The sequence below is a fragment of the Amphiura filiformis genome, chromosome 8 (assembly GCF_039555335.1).
Source record: "Amphiura filiformis chromosome 8, Afil_fr2py, whole genome shotgun sequence".
NCBI classification, from domain to species: domain Eukaryota; kingdom Metazoa; phylum Echinodermata; class Ophiuroidea; order Amphilepidida; family Amphiuridae; genus Amphiura; species Amphiura filiformis.
The window spans coordinates 3135199-3155714 of NC_092635.1; the positions used below are offsets into that span (position 1 = coordinate 3135199).

At 35.5% G+C, this 20516-nt stretch overlaps 1 protein-coding gene across 1 annotated transcript in view; it reads left to right on the forward strand.

The window, feature by feature from the left end:
- Positions 1–20516, forward strand: part of LOC140158423 (low-density lipoprotein receptor-related protein 6-like) — a 162208-nt gene that overhangs the window by 86262 nt on the left and 55430 nt on the right. Inside the window, 1 exon segment of the mRNA XM_072181513.1 lies at positions 12189–12308. Coding sequence (XP_072037614.1) covers positions 12189–12308 — 120 coding nt within the window.

Below are 20516 nucleotides of genomic sequence, written 5' to 3' on the forward strand. Positions count from 1 at the left end.
GTCTTGCACAATTTCTAGTCAAATTTAACCAGAAGCCATGTCAAATGTATCTCAAATAGTGTCAATTTGAGACGGATTGGGAATCTAATCAAATTTGGCAGTGGCAGGGCTCGTAGAATCACTTGTCCAGCAGCCAGGGCAACCAAAATTTGACATCGGGCAACCAGAAGCACAGTGACACTGACATGCCTGGTGTGGTAAGCAACTGCATATAAAATGACAGATATGTGACCATGCACCACAAAGGGCTGTAATGTCATAAAATTCTGAGATTCTGAAAAACAATAAAAAACAAAGAATTTCCCAATACGTTCATTGAAATTTTTAATCCAGTTGTGATTTTGTGCAAATAACAACATATCATCATTATATTATCAATGATATCAAGTAAATATCATTTGTACATTTAAGTTTGTTTTACCATACTGGAAGACTTCCTTGAGAAGTTGGCAAAGTGTTCTACAGGATTTGAAAAAGCTTAAAAATAATTAATAATCACCAATGTGAGGATCCTATTTGCAGGATTTGTGAATCAAGTTGCCACAGATGAATTTACTTGTTTTCCTGTTGATGATTGGAAGATATTAACAGAACAATACGGTTATACAACAGTAATTGCATGAACTTGAGATCTGTGGGAATGCATCCAAATAATGCATCAAGACAGCTTATACGATGACATAAAGATTATGCCAATTGTTACAACAAGTTATATTAAATCATGACCTACTTCCCCCGTAATCTAGTATTCATTTTGTTGGATATAATGACGCATGAAAACAAAACAAGATTATGTGGTAGTACATTACACATTGTAGCTGTGAAGATTTCCCTAGCCTCGCCTACTACAGTGTACACCCAGGGTCAAAAAGAAGCTTACTCAATCAAGTTTGAAAGCTTCTGATAGGAAAACTGTACCTGGTCTTTAAGACAGAATGAAATTTAACCTTTGAATGTAACTTTTAGTAAGCTTATAATGTTGTGAAATATTCTTGAAATATTTACATTTTTCATATAAGAAGCTGGCAAGCTTAAGTTAACATCTTTTCTTTCTTTCATAAGTTAACACTTTTTTTGGGTGTGTCATAGAAGGGGGACCCAACAAGTGAGCTTATTCATTAACTATAATATTTTCCTCAAATGGGGCCAGCACCTATATGCTAGTGCGCTTTCATAATGTGTGGCAGGTGCACACTTATGGGCATTTACAGGCTATAATTGGAACTTGATTTTTGGGCAGCAACAAAAATCAAATATTTTTACCTTTTATCGGTTGAACAGAGTATAATCTGTCCTAGTTTCATCTCTGTCCCATCCCCTGTCTGTAACAAAACTGGAAATATGTGACATGATCAAGGGGAATGAGTCGCATGTCGGCAATTTTCAATCAGAAGTTTTTTACATCATTTTCTTGCAGTTTACAAATACTTCATTGTGATGCAAACCCCATCAGAATCGGACATTACTGAGTTATGAACAATTTAACAATGGCTGAAAACAGTAGAAAACAAAAGAATTTGAACACTGTTTTTGACAATATCTCAAAAACAATATTAGCGACATAGACATCCGACTCATTCCCCTTGATCATGTCACATATGTTAAAATAACAAAGTTCATCATTGATAGATAGTTTGGTTTGTTGCCTGGTAACGTATTGTTTTGATTATTATTAATATGATCAATCCAACAAGTGCTTGATGATGTTACATTCCCTGAAATACCTACCATACTATTAAAAGCAATACCGCTAAAATTATGTCATACATCCAGGGTTGCCAAACCCACAATTTAGTAGCCCAATTGGGCGACTTTTGAAGATTTTCCCCGCGACTTTTGACAATTTCCTGTCCCATAGAAACCAATGGTTAAGAAAAAATTTGGGCGACTTTTCAACATTGGCTCCCGCGACTTCCGATAGTTTCCTGCCCCATAGAAATCAATGGTAAAGAGAAAAATTGGGCGACTTTTCAATTATTTGACGCGATTCGGGCTGAAATCTTTTGGCAACCCTGCATACATCCTTTACTATTGCTAGAACACTAGATTGTATCATAAGTACTAAATTCCTTGCAAGGACATTCCTTGTAAATTTAGATGCATAACAAATGCTCTGGTCTCCTATAATCATTGTATATGGGCGTGCTATTGAATATGTCAGGTGGACATGGGTATTGATGAGGTTTTGGGCTTCTTGTGAAGGAAACGAATTACGAACTTCATAACCACGTGTGGGTGATTTGAGATGTGGGATTAAGGATTCTTAGGATCCGAACATTGGGTTTTGGCCTGGGTTTTGGTTTACTGGGTGCCGTCATTACCAAGGAAACAAAATTACGAATCTCATAACCACATGTGGGTGATTTGAAATGTGGGATTAAGGAATCTTAGGATTCGAACATTGGGTTTTGGCCTGGGTTTTGGTTTACTGGGTGCCGTCATTACCACATTCTGTATGGTACCGGATGTTTCAGACTCCTACGCATTAAAATATTTTTGGCAATGGGAGTTTTAGTTGATTGGTATGAATATTGCATGCAGCAAAATTTCAAATTCAAATTTCACTACTATATTTACTAAACAGTTACTGTTTGCTTAGAAATTATCGCATGGTAAGCAAGAAAAACCAATGTGAATGTCACAGTCATGATATCGGGGAACCAAGGTTGTAGGGTAAGGCAGTATTTAATAACATTAACACAGATAATGTAAATCTAACTTAATTTTTAATGAGTTTTTACTAAACAAGGATACTGAGAGCATATCAGTGAGGTTTCCCATTATGTTATTCCTCATCATATACAATATGATGGCGCTCAGGCTACAGCACTCGATAATATAAATCAAAATCAAATAATGATGATATGTCGTCAGCTTCAAAACCCTTTATTTAACCATTTTTTTTCATTTAAAAATGTGAAAAAAGTTCTTTTATGAACTCTTTATGTTAAGTTTTGCTCAAAATATGTGTATTTGTATCCAGTTCAAAAGTCTCATTGCATTTACACATAATGCGCAAAATCTACAGTATAAAAGCTGCAATGGCTGCTGATCTGTGATGTTTAAAACAGGCAAATTTGGCAGACCATTCACTTTAAATGTGGCAAATTTCATATTTTTGAAGACACATTATCATCAAAATATCGCTGACTGTCATTCCATTATCGTGATCGTGATAATAAAAACTCATCATGATAACATTATCATGAACATGCCTATAGGGTTTGGTAAGGATATGGACAATTTGGTTCCCTGAATTTCTTAGGGATGACCTTGCACTTGAGCTGATAAAACCCTTGCAATAATCATGCTAATTTGCCCCCAAAATAGGTCAAGTTTAATCTGAAATGATCCAGGAAGTACATCAATTCTATATGGTTTCCTGAATTTTCTCAGAGAACTTCCTAGTAATATACATGGGCGCTGATAACACTCTCTTAATGTAAAAGTAAAAATGTGATAAGAAAAAAATGTAATACAAAAGAGTAAAAGCAGCAAATTCTTATTTGCCTAAGCAGTGGCGTAGTGTGGGTCATCATATTGGGGGCACCGACCATGATTGGGGGCACCGGTCTGATGGGGGGGCAAGCCATTTTTGACAATTTTCCTATGGAACATTTTTCATTGTCACTGCAATATTTAAATTTCAGGCCATTTGAAGCATGTGTCCTTAAGGGGGTACTACACCCCTCGATAAATTTGTGTATATTTTTTGCATTTTTCTCAAAAACTAATAAAACTGTGGTAACAAAAGTTATGTATATTACAGGGGCAAGAAATCCAATTACTACACTACACTGTACTCAGTGACCCAAGACAAGCGGTTCGTTATTTATGATAAGAAATAAGGTACCGCTAGGATGTACCTCATTTCCTATCATATATACTGAACCGCTTTTCTTGAGCCACTGAAATTTCAGTGTAGTAATTGGATTCCTTGCCCCAATAATATACATAACTTTTGTTACCAGTGTATTATTATTTTTTGAGAAAAATGCAAAAGTAGTCACAAATTTACCACAGGGGTGTAGTACCCCTTTAAAGTTAAAATAGCCTATCAAGGACAAGCTTCTGACCATTAGAAAATTGACTGACCAAAATAAAAGTGGATATCCCTGATGTCTTTCCAAGGCTATTAAGTTTACTGGACAGGCCCTTTCCTTTAGGTATAGACAGTAAGAGGCAGTTGGGCAGGTAACCTCTTTAAATTTTTTCAGTTCAACATATTTATTTTCATTTCCATCAAAATGGCTTACATTTTTCACTTATTTGAAGAGCAACATGAAAATGCAAAACAAGAAAAGGGCTATAATTTAAAAATTAATCAATAATTGTACACAACATTCACTATGTTTATAAACAAGAAATGTTGCAAGAATACATTTTTAGGAGCTATGTATATGCTGATATTAAAAGCGATTAAAAAATAACTGAAAGTGGTAGAAAGTATTTACTGGAAATTCTGGAATATAGTTATTATGATTAAAATATGACAGTGCCCTGGGATATCACAGTGTTCTGCAAATACCATAATCTTAACTGTTTAGCCATTATGGTAATTTCACTGACAGTTATTTTTGGTGTGATGCAGGAGCCTGCTATCCTACCATGCCATCAGTTGTTGATTGAATGAAAGAATGAATGGCTAGCAACGAACAGTAAAGGATATTATATAAGACGGAATATACTCTTGATAATTGCCACTTCAACTCAGGGGAAATCCCCTGTATATGTATTTAAACACCCATGAAGATTTCATAAAGCTTCTGGTGATACAGTTTTTACTTAGCTGGCACAAAACGCTTCTTTCTTGTTCTGCTGTACGCAGTTGCAACACCTGTTGTAGAGTTCTAATGCTGATTTATTGAGAGCTACTGTGCAACAAGATTGATTATTTTTTGGTAATATTTCCAATCATAAATTAAGACTGTATGATCCAAGTAAGGCAAACTTAATGAGTTGGTTTTTGCTCATCCCTCATTGAATATTCTTCTCTCTCATCTAGACTCATGCTAATTAACTTTACTACGGTATTAGACCTAATTAGCACTGTGGCTGCTGAAGTCAGTTATTTTGCCCAACTTCAAGAATCTTAACCATTGTTGGGCATTTTTTAACCAACTGTTTTCTGCCCATTCATTTTTTATCCAATGTTCTGAGAGTGTTGCGCTATGTGCTCATTAAGTCTGTTAGGACTACAGACTACGGATGTCCTTACTATGAGATTGAGCCAAAATACCATGTGATAAGATAATAGAATGAGCAGGAATCTATACAAGCCAAGAAACTAGCACCTAGGACAAAATGAATGAGGGAAAGAGGAGTGGATGAGGAGGAGTGCAGCATGTAGAAATGGTCACCAGTTGTCAGATGTGAGGGTATAGCATCAAGGCAAAATCTCTAAGAAGGCACTCCCTATAATAAAGAACTTCATAATCTTGTACATGTACCTATCATAGAGAGATCTAAATATTTTGAGTGCATGATATATAACTGACAAAAATGGTCTTGAAATGAATAATTTTGATGGCACCAATCTGTGTACATGTACTTTGTAAATTGAATGAATCTGTCAGAATATGGACAGAAGCAGATATAAAGATAATGTTCATAAATGATTAGTCATCATAAACCAAACTGTAAATGACATCAAAATAAACAATTCTGAATGTCGTTGATAAACTTGCCGGGTAACTGCGGGATTAACAAGGATGTGAATTATCTTCACTTGATGTGTAATTATACGTCATAATCTACGCACAAAAAATAACAGAATTGAGTCGTGATTAATCTTTTTGTGGGAGAATTCACTCAGAGCCAATAACACGCTTATTTATTTGATGGTTATCACCAATCGCTTGAATGAATAAATGGTGCAAAAATGGTCATGAGATACTCTTTCGTATAGTTGATGTACTTTTGACTTAAACTTACGAACCACAACCCACATTAGTATAAGTGTATTTCCTATCAGAGATGAGCAAGGGCGTTGTTCATTTGTGGCTGTTTTTGTTTGTTTATCATATAAATTAACCTAAAATTATTTGTTGGAAGGTTTCCTGTCCCTAATGAAATGAGACAAACAAATTGATACCCTTCCCAGAAATTTCAGTAGAAAGTTGTGGTTTTCAAATCCTATTTGGAAGGCTCTGTTTTAATACTAGTCTAACAGTACACTTCATAGAAAAAAGCATGGGAACCTGGTTCAAGTTCCCCTCTTTTGCTTTGCTAAGGTGAAACATTTGTCTTACCAGAGACAGGAAGGGATGGGACAGGATGGGATGGCATACTCATATTAGGGCAGGGAGAGAGAGGAAGAGGTATTATGTAACATGTTTTTGTATTATGACGTCTATTCTATATGCTGACACTAACAGAATAATATTACTTGTGGCATATTACATAAAAGGATTAACATCAGAGAATTATTTTGACTAACTATTGGAACAACAGGAAACAAATTCTTAAAATATGAACACATGTTTAAGCTGTGGTTCCTAAATATGACATTATGAAATACAAAGGATAACAAAACCGAAGAGATAATTGTATGCTACAGAGTTAATTGAATGTGTTTTCTAATGATGGTGAAAAGTTTAATTTAATACCGTAAAACCTCGTCTGCAAGGATATACCTAAGAAACGCCCTCAATAAAAATGGTTGCTTTTTGTATTTGGAGTTTGAGCAAATATATACTGGCACTGGGTGGCTATGCATTCGATCTAAGTATGTTGTAACACCAATCAATTGTATTGACATAATAACGACTATTTCGTATATCAGGATCGTATAGCTCAATTGATAGAGCGTCAGACTTTGGAACTGAAGAATGCTGAAGAGAGCATGGTCCGGGCACCAGTTCCGTTTTTTCATTCTCGTTTAATTTTAACTTTTGACATGTTCTTTTATCTTTCTTCAAATCTACCTTTCTACTTTTAATTTTAGGTGTTTTTTTTTTATTTTTTTTTTTTTTTTTTTAGTTTTTTTAATAGTTTTTTTAGTAATTTTGTGGTTTTATAGAAACTAGTAAAAGCATTTATTCTAAATAATAGCGAAACCCACAGTTAGACAGATGTGTTGTAACTACTTGTCTGTCCTCGTCTTTGCAATAAAAACCTATGTTGCACCTTTGTGCCATCCCAATTCTTGAGGTAGGGTGCGTTTTTGGCTTAAGCACGATTTTGTTTCTACTTGAAATGAAATCAAAATAAATATTGTTCTGTTGCCACAATTGCAGTTTTTTCAATAAAAAAAAATAGATGAGGAATAATAATTATTCCATATTTGAATCTATTGTCCCATCAAGAATAGAGTGTCTTCAAAAACTTCAATCAATTCATCTGACAAAGGAAACTATTCTGGTCATTCAATTTTGTTTCGCTTGCACCTGTTATATCACATGCGTTGGTAGAGAAGGCACACTTCTCTTGTCTTCACCGAAGTAGTGATGTAAACACTAACATGATTAATTACCATAGCTAGCAATGGACATACACTATTTTTTGTTCCACTTGAACCCATACTCATAGGCTATTCGCTGTCGATGTGGCGTAATTAATCGGATTAACTACCATAGCAATTGATGAATACAATTTCGAATATATAGCCCTGCACTTCATCGTTCACGTGGCACCTATGCATTGAACCATAGTTGTCAAAGAAATGCTAATCACTCGCCATGTAAGATTAGTATTTATGAAAAGAGTGGTATTCAATCTATGTTTGGTGACATACGCGGGTGATTAGTGCAATCTGCTTGATGGTAGTTATTGCGATTATTAGGGTCAATCCGACAGCGATTTGTAGTATAGACGAATCCAACAAGCCAAGTGATGGTCAGAATTTATTAAGCCATTATACGCTGATTGAATTAATCGGATTAATTACCATAGCAATAGGTGAAAACAATTTTGAACATATCGCGCTGCGCTACACGCAGGTTACACTCATCACCTGTACTGTGTATGTCTGCAATCATAGATTGAATACAATACTGGTCTATTTAAAGGTACTAATCTTACAGGTGCAGCATGATATGGTTCAATGAAGAGGTACTGTCTGAACGTATCAGTGTATAACGCGGTATATTCAAAAATTGTTTTCACCTATTGCTATGGTAGTTAATCCGATTATTACGTAACTTCGCCAGCGTATTGAATAAAACAGGAGGACGTGAATTCATAAGGGCAATGTCGGGGATTATAGGTCACAATCGATGTGGAGAGATGAGAGATCCGACCAACAGCCATAGCGAATGGTTCATGTTTCATTCATTTCATTTCATTTTATTAGAAAAAGCATCGTGGCCCTAAGGCCAAATTGAGCAATATTTACAAAATTTAAAGACATCAAAATATTACTAAATTACAAATACAAAATATATAAACAACAAATTTAAATTCAAATAATGCAAGATAAAAGATGAAAAATATTGCACATATAAAGCAAAAATGGATATTGCCACATATTAAAACATCAGCATGCAGGTGTGAGTCGGCTCCAGGAGTCGGTGTGGGTGGAAAAGGGGTACACAGGTGAAGGGTGCATGAGCGCACGCACCCGATGCACACACAACGGCATGCCAGCACACATGTTCAACTAATTCCAGCGGACGGTCTGTGGCTAGTAAGGAATCGTCTTTGACCACATGCGCAGATCTGTCTCGTCAGGAAGATATTTAATATCCCGAATTTATAATAGGCCTATGCCTACCAGTTCCATCGTATAACCGATCTGCTAGAGAATATTTGTTACCATGTTTAATAAATTCGTATTTATAATAAAATGTAGCCAAATGTATATTATGTGTCACACGGTTTTCTGCTGAACCACTATGTTACCACATCTATGACAATGACAAAGGTGAATTTTGATGATTTTTACGATCGTCCGGATGAGCAAATCACTGAATGGGTCTTTAGTTCCCTCCTCTCCTTATCCTGCCAATATTATATGAATCAAAGAAAAAATAAAATTAAACAAGAAAAAAAAGACAAAGAAAAGAAACAATAAAAGAAAAACAATAGAATAAATTAAACTAAAAAAGAAAAAAAAAATGATCACGAAAGGAGTCTTTAGAAAATGCAAGAAAATATAAATGAAAAGTTTGAACAATATTTTGTTTATAAAAGTTTGTGTGACCGTGATGAGGCTCGAACTCACCATCTTCCGATCTAAAGAACCAAAGTCTTATGCCTTGCCAGTGAGCTATGCTCGTGAGATGCTTGAAATAAAGATAAAATAATACATTGTATACCTGCTTGTGTCGGTAAATGATTTGCTCAAATTCCATAATGATATAATATTGTGGAGGCGCTAGCGTGAAATATGCTATCATCACAGTCGCTACTATTCCTTGTAGACGGGTTTCTACGGTATGTGATTTAAACAACTGTTCGACATTTTGTTGATGAATTCCAGGTATAAATATTGTTTGTCAAACATTCCTGATGAAGAAAAACAACATTAATTATAAAACAAAAACATGCAAACAAATTTAAAAGTAATCAAAGAAATAACAATAGAGATGAAACTGTCAATAATTAGAAAACAGCCAAATTAACAAAGACCAATATTAATTGATTTGATGAAAATGGATTATGTGGCTCCCAAATGATGGTATAGTAAAAATAAGAAAAGACAAGAGAAATCCTCTATTTAGAACCACATTTGGGATGTACTAGTATATGGAATACTTCATATGTGACATGATCAAAGGGAATGAGTCACATGTCGGCAATTTTCATTAGAAGATTTTTACATCATTTTCCGGCAGTTTATGAATGCTACATTTTGATGCAAACCCCATCAAAATTGTACATCTGGTTACCGAGTTATGAAAAATTTATCAATGGCTGAAAAAACCCATAAAACAAAAGAATTTGAATACGGTTTTTACCAGTATCTCAAAAACAATATTAGCGACATCCGAGTCATTCCTCTTGATCATGTCACATATTAGAACGAAACATATGCTCTTATTTTTCTACTCTAATGTGAGTTGATTTACACTCTTTTAAGTGTGAAGCATTTTTACGAAAGTTAAGAGAACATGAAAAAATCTGAAAAAAGTTTATAAGTTACAATTTTAGAAATTAGCATTATTAGAAAAATCAATGTTGCACTACATTTTAGCATGTCAGGTGCATGTGGGTTTAAATATAACCTGAGAAAGGTGCAAGGTAAGACCAACTTAAGGCCAGAGTAATGGAAGACACATTCGTCCACGCCCGAATTTGAGATTTCTTGATATTTGTCAACACTAAGATGTATTCTTTCACTGGAACCTGTTAAACTACATCTTTTTAATATTTACACGTATTTTTGCTTGATTTATTTCACTCTTTTCAACTCTAAAAAGTCACATGGCTCAAGACAGCTTAGTAAATTGGCGGGAAATAATGAGTCAGAAATGCGTGAATGCGAAATTTTGTGATTCTGGCAGCGATTCGCGTCGCGAGACGCTGGCACAACTCTGCGCGTATGTCCAACGCAGTCAAGGCGCATTCGGTATGTTGTTAACGTCGGCAAATGCTGGTGTAAACAAAACAAAATTTGCAGTCAAAACGCCACTTAGATTTTTTAATTATTTTGAATTTTGGCGCACTAAAAGTACACATTATAAATTCATTGGTGCAAAAAGATGCATATTTATACCATGCACCAGATACAGCCTTTACAAGCGTGAAACTTTTGCCGTTTTAAAATATAAGGACATTTTGTGCATAATTTTGACATTTTTTACTAAAACGTCGATTTCTCATAGTTCACTTTTGACAATATTACACGATTTTTGTGACAAGATAACTCGAAAAATATGCAAGCAAAAGGTAAACTTTTTGCACTATCGTTTAGAGTACCTCAAAGTCTAGGGAAGGTTTTCTCATTTTTTCAAAGTATTTGTTTTAAACAAAAATATACACCATTATGTGCAATTTTTAGCTTAATAGAGTGACAAAATTGCTTTTTTCTACTTTTTTCAATATTTGAAAAAGAGACGAATTTCAAAAAATAAAAAACCTTCCCTGAGTTCATGTCTCTTCTTCATGAAAAGTTAACTGAAATTTTTTACTCGAGCGGATTTTTTTTAAGTTGTCACAACAAATTTGGGGTAGAAAAGTGATTTTTGTGATTTTTTCAAAACTCGAGATTTTTGAACAAATCTGACGTCACCATGGGATTCCTTGACTCATTTCCTTTCCAAAAATGTATAGTTTTATATACTTTGGACATACAATTAAAAAATAATGATGCTCGAAAAGGTCCATGTTCTCTCCCATTACTCTGCCCTTAACGAGTAAGAATACCTTTATAATTATAGTATGATGACAAACCTATCTAAGTTGAGTTAAGAGGGGTTTAGTTGCCTAAGCTGGGGCTCTCTAAGTAATACCTCCCAAACTACCTCTCATTTCCACTGACACACTCACATAGCTCAATAACTTCCATATTTGATTGGGGATTCATCTCAAGTTGGTAAAGTATGAGTTTATTAACCAACTCATTTCCAAAGGTCACCATACGTCTGCACTAAGCATATTGGGGTAAGTGAACTGTGCATTGTCAGATGGGAATGTTTGACAATATTGCACACATAAGAAACAATGAATATATGATATGGCCAACATGATTTGTAGGGTTGGGTACTTCCTTAAGAATAGCCGATTCATTGAATGTTGTGGATACAATTTCGTTGTGTCAGTACAAGTTTACCTTATCACATAAATAGAGCTTATGCTTTTGATGTTTGAAACAATTTTAATTGATTTGAATGTTTTATAGATAATAAATTATAAAAAATCTGTTTATATCTTGAAATAATTTAATGATCACATTATTTGTGATTGAATGAAAGTTAATTTTGTTTTATAAGTTCCATAAATTAAGATTTTATCTTTGTTGTTTAAAACAAGTATAAATTAAAGTCAAGTAGACTCTTTAGATTGAGTTTAACCTTTCCTTTCAGCTAATTTAAAGTTAATCCTTAGAACTTGATGTTGGGTACAGATATATGCATAACAGAACTTATTTATTGAATGGCCTTGTTTTTCATCTGCCCTGATTGCAAACTTATTGGGGCAGCTCAGAGTGTACTTGATGGATAAGACATTAAGTCATAGCAAGAGACTAGGGATTCTATTTTTGCTTGAGTTTATGATGATATGAAATTTTCTTCTTGTTTTCTTAGATGAGTGTTGGACTAGGCAGGCACAGTGTCATCCACATGCTATCTGTTTGGATAAAGACCACGGTTATGAATGCCATTGTGGACCAGGATATGTAGGAGATGGATATAATCATTGCTTTGGTAAGTTGGTGATAACAGTTTGTTACTTATATACCTGCAGAATAGTTGCAAAATCTGATATGTTAGTAGCATGGAAGAATCATGCCCAGGCTGGCAGAATACAGGATAAATGGATCACTGTAAATAGTCAAAAATGGGCTGCTTTCAGATGATCTCCAGAAAACTTGAGGCAAGGCTATAATTCTCCATGTCATTAGTATCCATGTGAATTATAAGGATCTTCTAAAACTGATGGTATATCTAACAAAAAGGTAGGTGGTGGTTATAATTATCGCTTTGGTAAGTTAATGAAAAGCATAGAGTGTGAGTATTGCAACCAGGTACCAGCACCGAAAAGCTGGCTTTTCCTTTGGTTTTACCAGTGTGTTCGTCTTGCACAGCCTACATGAATTGTTCACAATTCTTGCAAGTGTCTGCTATAGTGTTTCAAGGGGACATATCCTGGCACAACACTGAACCTCACAAAATGCCAAATTTGTACTGTTTTGAGGGGGAGAGGGGCATATAGGGAACCTCCCAACAAACCACCCTTGGAGCGGTGCAGAACAGATACTATCATGAGAGCTGTTTGGTGAGCATTATGTCGATCATCAGTATGCATATTATAAAGATGATGGTTGGATTCAATTCTGTAGGTAGGAGATGGATACAGTTACTGCCATGATAAGGAATTGAAATAGTTTAGGAACATAACAGGAACTGCCGATAGTTAAAGACTGTATCATCTATGTGCAGTTTGTATGCCTGGCCCTGTTATATTTTGGTAGCAAGCTGCATGGGTTTGTTTCATATGGAATAATTGAGAATGACGTCAGTGCTTTTACATGGTTACATTGAAAGCATGCCGCTGACAAATGTGTACATTTATATATAATATGCGCTGCACGATTTTGTAGTTTACGCGAGTCAATACTAGTACCAGTGAAATACACACCTATGTCACTCTCAACTCCCAATGAGACAAAATATAGGGATATTTGGTCCTCAAATTTATTTCCCTCCTTTTTACTTCTCCTTAAATCTTCCAAGTCAAAAGCTGTGGTATGGTTTTGTCTATATTGTACAACTTGTTAAGTTGAGACATAAATGGTCCATCCCTAATCAGGTTACAGATTAGTAACAACTGTTGGTTGTACAGTTTAAGATTAACTTTGGCGGGCCCAATTTTCATCCTTTTCAGGTCAAATGAATTCAAGCAAAGTGTCATTTGTCATGATCTTGATGAATTCAATAATAAGAATTTATCCTGTCTTGATGTTAGTGTCTTCTGCTACTGTGCATGATGATATGCACTCAAATTGTCATTAGAAACAGGTTGTATCTCTAAAACCCAGGGACTGCCTTTTGAGAGGAGCTAGAGCTATCGCTCTTCTACAGCTCCTTTTAAGTTGCATTTGCAAGAGTGATTAATAGCTCCTCTTAATAACTCGTTAAATTCTTTACGCTTTAATGGCCACAAGTGCAAACAGCTCTTCTAAAGCTCTTCTTGAAGAAATCAGAAGAGTATTTTACAGCTCTTAACCTGATTTTCAAAAGGCAGTCCCTGAAAACCCTAAGCCAATACTAGGTATGTTTGTTCTTGATCTCATATGGTTGGAAACATTGAAATGAAATAAACCCTATCTCTGTCCATTTAACATGGAACTCTATGGATGATTTTATTTCATAATTACAACATTAATTCAAAATTACTCTATTGTCCTATAAGCACAACAAATTTGACTGATTCCAATTAGGTCTAAGTCATCGGGGGATGGGGTTCTTAGTGGAAATGAGGGTATAATATCCATTTCAGCCATTTAGTTTAGACTCATGGTATATTTTACACCATTTTGGTTTATTGATGGCCCTCAATTTCATAAAAATTTGGTTTAAGAAAGGGTGCTTTTGCAACATTTTCTTGAAAAGTGCCAATTTTCGGGGTTTTTTTAAAGCAAAATTTGCTCAAAATGTTTTAAAAATTGGTTTCGGGTCTGCTTTTTGTCAAATTTGGTTTAAAGTTCTCAACTTTGTTATGTGTAGGGGTGTGCGGCTCTGACTCCGAAAAACAAAGTTTAGAACCCCCTTCCCCAGGGCAAGTCAGGTTTTAAAAAATTAACTAAAACAAATTAACCAATTTCATTTTAAAAGGTTGTACGTACAGTATTACTTAAAAATGAACACAGAAAGGTAAAATATTTGATGCTAAGTAATATGGTCTGTCAACTGAACTAAAAATATCTGAGTTCAAAAGTAGAAATTGAAGTATAGACAATTGATGTGGGACTGGTCAATGTCCTCTTTTATATCTTTTATAATTCCAGAGGATTAAAATATTTAAGAGTCAAGTAACTTGTTTGTTAGAATGTGTATCAATCCAGTTGTTGTTTTTAATCCCTTAATGATTGAGATGCAATTTAGCGAAATCAGGCCATGGGAATTAGTTAACACGGTTAATGGGATTAAAAGGGTTTCCGCCTTTTTTTGTTTTGGTTGTATTTCCTTGAAAATTCATAACTCAGTTGTGGAAATTAGATCTTAGAGATATAATCCATGAATGGCTAGCACTTTTCAGTACAGACATTGAGTTGGTCAGTTGCAAACTGACCGACCCAAATCTACTCAATGTTTGAGGCCCAGCCTGCAATTTTATGTTGGTGTGGCACTTTCCTTGTTTGACCAAAGATCCTAGTTTTAGAATACATTTGAGGACTTCAAATCACACTGGTTTTCCAAGGACCTATACTGCTCACATTGTCCAGGACCTTACACATGTCCCCAGAAGTAATCTATAGTGCTCTTAGATAACGGGTAAATCCACCTGTTCAAGCAAAGGTGGTAAGGGTGTGCCTGTGAAAATAAAACTTATCTTAGTGATGAATCTGATGACTTCACATAGTACTGTACAGTGTTTTTTCCTACCAGACACAGGTCTGTATGTTTGAACATTAAACCTGTCCTACTTAAGTGAAAATCATAAGGAAAATCACAGGTTGATAAAGGTACATGGCATATCCGTGCCATCTGTGCCTACCATCAGCACATCATGAATGGCAACCAATATCCTGCCAAATATGGAAATAGTCATATCTGACTGTAGAATCTCTAAGCATAGGAAAACGTTGTCATATAGATCGGAATGTGAACATTAAGATGTCTATAAAGTTGTTATGATATTTTAGTGACTGCAACTTAAATTGGCCAGCAATTTCATAAAGGTGATGGAACTGACAATAGTCATATTTATATAATATCAAAGAATAGCAACACTGCTGTTTATATGTAATTATAAATGTTAGGCATTGAAATTAGCGTAATCATGATCATGAATTCTACTTCACAATTATATGTAATTCTCAAATTATCAGTAATGTTAATGTTAGCTCAGTTATGAAGCCTACTTTTATCAACTCCATTTATAAATAAGCACAATTAAGAAGGCCATGTTGCAATTATGCAACTTTCAAAATGCTTGGCACATGATAATAGCACAATTACGCAATTATGAAAACCCATTTTGTGTAACTTTGGAGTTGTATTGCATGCTGACCATCCCACAATAGAATTAAACCTAACAATTTGCTGAAAATGTTGGATAGAGAAGTTCAAATTTGGGGCAAACAGATAAAAACCATACCTTCAAATGGATATCAAAATCAATTATGTACAAAGCAAAAGAGTATAATTGTATTGGCTTGGGGAATGATTCAAAATGAACAAAAGATTACACAAAATCTAAAATGGTCTCTGGAGTATCTGTGATATCTGAACTTACAGTCTCATCTTCTGTTACAAAGTTCAACAAACTCCATTCATTATTGACATCCTAAAATGAACTTTAATATCCAGTATACAGAAGTTCACACTCTCTGAGCAGGTGTATGAAGGTCAAAGAACTGTGGTTCGAGGGGTTTGGGATGTTGGATATCTTAATGTCAGTCGGATATTTCCTTCTTTCATGTCTTCCTTATACACATTGATATTTGACATTATTGAACTGAGTTCTATTGAACAGGTTTCACAAGTTTCCTTTTTCATTTCCGTCTAATGCTAACAAATCGTACTTAACAGAGTTTAGGCTGATGTATTTTATACATATAGGCTGCATTCAATAGTGTTTTTGTAAGTCAATGTTTACTTTCTCATCTGATAATTTTCACATTTTATAGGCTATGAAAAATTGCATCAAAAATAGTTAATAGTATGAGAATTAACTCAAAATAACTTCTGTCTAAAGTAAATTTCCTAATTCTTCAGAGTTACTAGTATTTTGCGATAAAATACAAAGGAAGTTAAATACTATTATTGATTATTTCTCAAAATCAATATTCCTGACATCCGACTCATTTTGCTTGATCGCATCACATATGTCATGCGTATACAAGCATGAACGCAGAAATGATAAACAATCACTCTGATTGGCTGATCAGCAATCATGATAAGAAGACAGTAATGAGCCATTTGTCATCAAACACTTTGTCTCTACATGCGCTTAACGTACATTAACTCTTTTGCTTGGTCTTATCATTTATTAACACGCAGCAAAATGTGTCGTTACAAGTGGACCAATTTGCCGACTCTCATGTTTAATTTAAAAACAGCAAAAATGTGACACAACATCCGATGGGGGTAAAAATAAATAAATACTAGGACGTAAAGTTAAATTATTTATATGTTTTTACCCCCATTGGATGTTGTGTCACATTTTTACTGTTTTTAAATTTACTCTTTGTTAGTGTGATGCACTTGTATCCTTTTGGATCCATCCTTTGGTTCTTTGCTGGTTAGTTGGAATAAAAATTTTTAGTTTTTACATCTCATGTAAATCAGAATCTACCAAAAAAGCGTTGACAACGTAAAGAAATCAGCAAGTTTAAAAAACCCACCTCGGCTCACTTTTTGAAACTTGGTCCCATTTGTAAAAGGTACTGATTTCAACTTTATCATATTTATATAATATAAATTTAAAACATTTCCAGAAGTGTTATGTATCTTTAATGTGCAAATGCGATATTAATTTGTAAGCTTTCTGAAACGACCTAAAAGGTTAATTATTATCTTGTTCTTGCATGGTAAACCAATATCCTATTGTGTTTTGTTTTATAATATTAATAATCATGATTCATGATTGAATTAAACAAATAACAAGTAGGCTTGTAATCTTGTTGGAAACGCTGTATTCTGTTGAAATAAAATAAAAACACTGATTTGCTGTTGGTGTTCAAAATGGGACCAAGTTTCAAAAAGTGAGCGAGGTGGGTTTTTTAAACTTGCTGATTTCTTTACGTTGTCAACGTTTTTTGGTAGATTTCTTTTTTTTTATGAATGTAGCCAATCAGATCCAAGCTTGGAAAGTCATCAGGTTACGAAGTGCTCCATAAAACAAATAATATAACGAAAAATAGATGTTTGAGATTGCTATTCTTGATTCATGATAATAAAAGATAAATTACCAAAACTTTATCAGTCGTTTATTTTTAAAACTTGCTCAAATCACACGCGTGACTGTAATGTTAAGATACATTTTAATACACTTTAATTATTCAAGGCAGCGTAAATATGTAAAGAAAATGTAAATATGAACAACACACACCCAATGTAGACAATGCCAGATAGACACAGAGAGTAAGTCCGATTTAGGCCTACTTCAAGTCGGAACTGGTTAATGCGCATATATTTAAGCCTATACTACGGAAGCGTCTAAATGCCCGACTAGGCAAGATAATCGTGTTTTAATGTTAGTGGTTCTTTGTAGCCCTGGCGCGGGTAATTTACTTAGCTATCCGAATTTCGCGGTTTGTGGTTCTTTGTATAGACCTTGGGGCAACCTAGTTGGATATTCCTATTAAGCGGCGGTTGTCGGCGATCTTTCGTTGTTTGTTGTTTTCATCAAGCCCTGCCCTCTATCGGGAGCTAATTTATAGTTTAAGCTTGTTGGATATCCAAATATCGCGGTTTGTGGTTCTTTGTATCCTTGCGGGGCAATCTAGTTGGATATCAATATTGAGCGGCAGTTGTTGTTGATCTTTCGCGGTTTGTGGTCTTAATTTGTTGGATATCCATATTTCACGGCTTGTGGTTCGTTATAATCGATAGGCCTGCGGGCAATCTAGTTGGATATCCAAATTTCGTGGTTTGTGGTTCTTTGTAGCCCTGCGGGGCAATCTAGTTGGATATCCCTATTAGGGGCGGTTATCGGCGATCTTTTGTGGTTTGTGGTTTTAATTTACCTCATCAAGCCCTGCCCTCTATTGGGAGCTAATTAAGCTTGTTGGATATCCATATTTCGTGGTTTGTGGTTCTTTGAAGCCCTGTGGGGCAATAGTTGCATATCCAAATTTCGCGGTTTGTGGTTCTTTATAGCCCTGCGGGCAATCTAGTTGGATATCAATATTGAGCGGCAGTTGTTGGCGATCTTTCGCGGTTTGTGGTCTTAATTTGTTGGATATCCATATTTCGCGGTTTGTGGTTCTTTATAATCGATAGGCCTACGGGCAATCTGGTTGGATATCCAAATTTAGCGGTGTGTGGTTCTTTATAGCCCTGCGGGCAATCTAGTTGAATATTCCTATTAATCGGCGGTTTTCGGCGATCTTTCGTGGTTTGTTGTTTTCACCAAGCCCTGCCCTCTATCGGGAGCTAATTTATAGTTTAAGCTTGTTGGATATCCAAATTTCGCGGTTTGTGGTTCTTTTTATAGCCCTGCGGGCTAGTTGGATATCAATATTGAGCGGCAGTTGTTGGCGATCTTTCGCGGTTTGTGGTCTTAATTTGTTGGATATCCATATTTCGCGGTTTGTGGTTCTTTATAATCGATAGGCCTACGGGCAATCTGGTTGGAAATCCAAATTTCGCGGTTTGTGGTTCTTTGTAGCCCTGCGGGGCAATCTAGTTGGATATCCCTATTAAAAGGCGGTTGTCGGCGATCTTTCGCGGTTTGTGATTTGAATTTCCCTTATCAAGCCCTGCCCTCTATCGGGAGCTAATTTATAATTTAAGCTTGTTGGATATATCCATATTTCGTGGTGTGTGATTCTTTGTAGCCCTGCGGGGCAATCTAGTTGGATATCCAAATTTCGCAGGTTGTGGTTCTTTATAGCCCTGTGGGGAAAACTAGTTGGATATCAATATTTAGCGGCAGTTGTTGGTTATCTTTCGCGGTTTGTGATTTTAATTTGTGACAATTTATAACATTATTCAAAATATAATTTACTTGGCTATCCAATTTGCGGTTTGTGGTTCTTTGTATAGACCTTCGGGGCAACCTAGTTGGATATTCCTATTAAGCGGCGGCTGTCGGCGATCTTTCGTTGTTTGTTGTTTTCACCAAGCCAAATTTATCCAAATTTCGCGGTTTGTGGTTCTTTATAGCCCTCGGGCAATCTAGTTGGATATCAATATTGAGCGGCAGTTGTTGGCGATCTTTCGCGGTTTGTGGTCTTAATTTGTTGGATATCCATATTTAGCGGTTTGTGGTTCTTTATAATCGATAGGCCTACGGGCAATCTGGTTGGATATCCAAATTTCGCGGTTTGTGGTTCTTTGTAGCCCTGCGGGGATTAGTTGGATATCCCTATTAAAAGGCGGTTGTCGGCGATCTTTTGCGGTTTGTGATTTGAATTTCCCTTATCAAGCCCTGCCCTCTATCGGGAGCTAATTTATAATTTAAGCTTGTTGGATATATCCATATTTCGTGGTGTGTGATTCTTTGTAGCCCTGTGGGGCAATCTAGTTGGATATCCAAATTTCGCGGGTTGTGGTTCTTTATAGCCCTGTGGGGAAAACTAGTTGGATATCAATATTTAGCGGCAGTTGTTGGTTATCTTTCGCGGTTTGTGATTTTAATTTGTGACAATTTATAACATTTATTCAAAATATAATTTACTTGGCTATCCGAATTTCGCGGTTTGTGGTTCTTTGTATAGACCTTCGGGGCAACCTAGTTGGATATTCCTATTAAGCGGCGGCTGTCGGCGATCTTTCGTTGTTTGTTGTTTTCACCAAGCCCTGCCCTCTATCGGGAGCTAATTTATAGTTTAAGCTTGTTGGATATCCAAATTTCGCGGTTTGTGGTTCTTTGTATCCCTGCAAGGGCAATCTAGTTGGATATCAATATTGAGCGGCAGTTGTTGTTGATCTTTCGCGGTTTGTGGTCTTAATTTGTTGGATATCCATATTTCACGGCTTGTGGTTCGTTATAATCGATAGGCCTGCGGGCAATCTAGTTGG